This window comes from Pteropus vampyrus, unplaced genomic scaffold (genome assembly GCF_000151845.1).
Source record: "Pteropus vampyrus isolate Shadow unplaced genomic scaffold, Pvam_2.0 Scaffold283, whole genome shotgun sequence".
NCBI lineage: Eukaryota > Metazoa > Chordata > Mammalia > Chiroptera > Pteropodidae > Pteropus > Pteropus vampyrus.
In genome coordinates this window covers 1,679,262-1,683,311 of record NW_011889064.1, presented here as the reverse complement: position 1 = coordinate 1,683,311, position 4,050 = coordinate 1,679,262, and the positions used below count along the sequence as shown (strand labels likewise).

The 4,050-nt window shown below is 40.9% G+C and overlaps 1 protein-coding gene across 1 annotated transcript in view; it reads left to right on the top strand.

The window, feature by feature from the left end:
• Positions 1-1,092: 1,092 nt before the first annotated feature.
• The window catches only part of DDX47 (DEAD-box helicase 47), a 20,615-nt gene continuing 17,657 nt past the window's right edge, over positions 1,093-4,050 (top strand). The window contains exons 1-2 of the mRNA XM_023520897.1: positions 1,093-1,278; positions 1,900-1,993. Coding sequence (XP_023376665.1) covers positions 1,192-1,278; positions 1,900-1,993 — 181 coding nt within the window. The 5' untranslated portion in view covers positions 1,093-1,191. The remainder of the gene's footprint in view (positions 1,279-1,899; positions 1,994-4,050) is intronic.

The window sequence follows — 4,050 nt, the reverse complement described above, 5'->3', positions numbered from 1 at the left end:
CTTACTTTTCAATTATAGTTGACATTCAATATTATATCCGTTTCAGGTATATAGCATAGTGGTTAGACATTTATATAACTTACAAAGTGATCTCCTCGATAAGTCAAGCACATTGAATTCAGTTGACAATGCTCAGGTCAAGGCACGTTATCATCACAAGTGCCATGTATGTGTTCCAGCAGAAAATGATACCTTGTGCATGTATATTTTAAATGTACACAATATATTTTATACTTTTCTTACTCAGCACTAGGTTTTTGAGATATAGCCATATTGTTATGGGCATGTTCGTTCGTTCATGCCATTTACACATTTTAACTATTCACTCTCTCAGTGATGGACACCAGATTGCTTCTCCACTTCCAGAACACCGCTGCAGTGAACACCCTGGCACCATGTGAGAACCTGCATGCTGGCCCACAAGAGTGCGCTTGCTGGGCACAGGGTAGACAACATGCTTAACCTGCCTCAGTAGTGACAGATTGCTTTCCAGAACAGCCTCACCAGCTGTACTGTCTCAGGGCCTTTGCACTTGCTTTTCCCTTTGTCTGAAATAATTATCCTCCGGGCTCTTGAAGATATTTTCTTCTGCTCATCAGTGAGGTCTCAGCTCAAATATCAGTGCCTCAGAGAGGCCCTCCCCAATCTTGCCGTTCCCCACAAACCCACATCCCCAGGTTAGTCTCCATCAGTTTTATTTCTGTTTGTTACATCATAGCACTTTTCACAATTTGAAAGGAACTGTGATCACTTATTATTCACGAGCGCAGGGAACATTTCCTGGTCAGTAGGCATCTAGCATAATTCTAGCATGTGGTAGGCACTCAACAAATATTTGAATAAATGAATGAAATTATAATTATAATAAATAGTACTGTGATGTTAACCTGTTTAAAACTCTAAGGTTAGGAAAGCGAGGAACATAATAGGTGTGTGAGAAAAACTTTTTAAAAGGGGCCTAAAGGGCAGATTGGAGGCCCTGGTCATCTGCTCAATTCCACAAGCATCCACCCTTACATCCTTTCCTTACTTTTTCATCAGATTTCCTAAAGGCCCACCCTCCTGGGAGGCTGGTGTAAAGCTCGGCAAGCCCGCACGGGGGCGCCCAGAACACACAGTCTAGGGAGAACTACAACTACATTTACCAGCATCCCGCGCGCCGCGGACTCACTTCCGGAGCCCGCGGACGACATGGCGGCGCCCGAGGAGCACGATTCCCCAACTGAAGCGCCCCAGCCGGCTGTGGGGGAGGAGGAAACTAAAACATTTAAAGACCTGGTGAGTGTGGATGACGCTGACTCCTTTTTGGCCTGCTGGCGACAGGCTCAGGTAGAGACCGGTTGCCTTTGAATCCAGCTGATGGAGTACAGAAGCAGCTGGGGCCTAGCTTAGATTTCCCCAGAATTTCCCGAACTCGGGTTCCGGACGCGCTCCCTTACCGTCAGAGTTTGGTTTGTAGGAGGGCTGCCGGACCTTGGGGTTGGGTTTTTTTGTTTTTTTTTTTTGTTTGTTTGTTTGTTTTAATATCTTGGGCATTGGAGTGGAATGAACGAGGTTTGAATACAGAGCCCGTCTCTTACTAGAGGCAAATTGTTACCCCGCTGTGCCTCACTTTCCACGTCCGTAAGTTGGGGATAATATCTCATAGAATTATGAGGATTAAGAGAATTTATTGCATGTAAGGAACGTGGTTTTGTCCCTAGTAAGTAGGAAGCGTTCGTTAAGTCTTGAGCTACTGTCTCATGGTACTCAGTTAAGAGCAAACTGAGTAGGTGCACTAGATAGCGTTTGAATCAAAGTGTAAGGGATGCACATGTAACCAGTATGGTGGCTCTGACGGTTTTTAGGAGGGAGGCGAGTGTGTGTTCTTTGCTAACGGGTGTTTTTCTGAATTCTAAGGGTGTGACAGATGTGTTGTGTGAAGCTTGTGACCAGTTGGGATGGACAAAACCCACCAAGATCCAGATCGAAGCTATTCCATTGGCCTTACAAGGTAAATTGAAATTGAATTTGTGCCCTGGTACAGATTCAGTATGAAGTTATTCTCAAATACATATTGCTTTGAGAGCATTGCTTGCAGACTTCAGTGAAATAAAAGTATGGTCACTAAAGACAGGAACTTTGGTCTATTGGCTTTTGAAAAAGTACTCCATTTTTACTCAGCCTACTTTCTAAAAGGGGATTTCGTATCCTTAGCAGATGCTGACTTTAAAGAAGCATTGGATTAAAGTGTATTAATGAGAAACTTGTTAGAAATTATGAATCAATAAGTGCAGATTTATGTAAGGGTGTCTGGAATCTCTAAGTATCTAGGGGTTTGAGAGCTCTTGCTGTGAGACATGTTTATCAGATTTGCAGAAGAGTGTTTAAAGTGTTGGCTGATGACTAGTGGGACTGAAACTAACAGGATGAACTTTAATAAGAGTAGAGGTAAAGTCTTGTTCTTAGATTCCCAAAATTCAAATTTACGGGATTAGGGTGAGCAGTAGAAGAGACCCAGAAGTGTTAACTGAAATTTATTAAAATCCCCAGAGAGAGTATAATCTTAGCTACATTACTGTTAGAGGTGGGTGATTTTGTTTTTTTTTATCCCTTTGAGAATCAAATAAAAATATAATATTTTTGTCTATGGCCATGCAACCCTGAATGTGCTCGATCCTGTCTGATCTCGGAAGCTGAGCAGAGTTGAGCCTGGTTAGTACTTGGAGGGGAGACCACCTACAAGGACCAGGTGCTGTAGACGTCAAAAATAATAATAATAAGATTTTCTCCACAGAAAAAAAATATATAAGTATATCTACACATAAAATTTACCTCTTGCCCTGAATTCTTCTCCCACAAATCCCAGGTTAAGAACTCCTGAACTAGCTCTAGTGAGAGACTAGTGCTTCGTTTTGCACTGTTTAGAACATACCTACAATACTAAGTTTTGGGGACCAGTTTTATGGACCAGCATTGAGTGTGGTGTAGTATCGAGAATAGTCACAAATTGTTAAAGGAACTAAGTGTATTTGATCTGGAGAAGAGTAGGGTTAAGGGGTGGGATATAATTGTCTGTCTTTATTTGAAGAGCTGTCATGCAGAAAAAGAATTAGACTTTTTTGTAAAATTCCATTTGCTCCTTCCATAAAGAGTCACTAAGTATCTGATACAAGTATAAAGTACTGAGAGTTAAGATTCTGCCCTCTACAAGAGCTTACAGTCTAGTAGGAGACATAAATTAATTACAAGGTGAACAAGGACCTAAGAAAGTAACATTTAAAGTGCACTTAGTAGAATAGATTACTTCTCATTGGAATGGATTAAATTTGTTTCATTTTTTTTGTTTTGGTTAGGGAGGTTGGAAAGACAATTGAGCCAGACCTCGAAGACTGAATAGTATTTAGACATTTAGATTTAATGGGAGGGAGGACTTTCTAGGGATAGGGAACAACATGAAAAAAAGCCAAGATGGCTGGAAAACCTGGGCATGTGTGGAGATCTGCAAGAATTTAACAGAGTGATGGGGAAGAATAGTAAGGTGATTGGGGCCAGATCATGAAAGACTTGAATGCTGGTTAAAGGAATTTGGTCTTTATTTCACAGCAAGGGGAGCAGCTTTGGAGATTATTTTTTAGCAGAGGAATGAAATCCTTAGAGTTGTAGTCTCGAAAGATTAATCTCAGTGTGTAAGACAATTTAAAGATGAGAGACTGGAGGCTGGGAGGTAAATTAGGAGGCCAATGCAATAATTTTGGCAATAAATAATGGGTGGTAGTGAGAATGAAAAAGAGAAAATGATAGAAGAATTCTCATTTTGTAACCAGTTTGTTGATATGGAAGGCAAGGAGAGGGGAAATCTCAAATTATTGCAAGGTTTCTAGCCTATGTGTTTAGAACATATTATTCACATACCACTGATATAGAAAGCAAACACAGGAGGAAAAGTAATTTCAGTAAAGATGAGTTCATTTGGATATAATTGCAAATATTGGAGAGATTGAGTTGACTAATACACAGTTGGAATAGATATATGTAATGCAGGAGCCCCACGCCTGGAACTTGCACCTG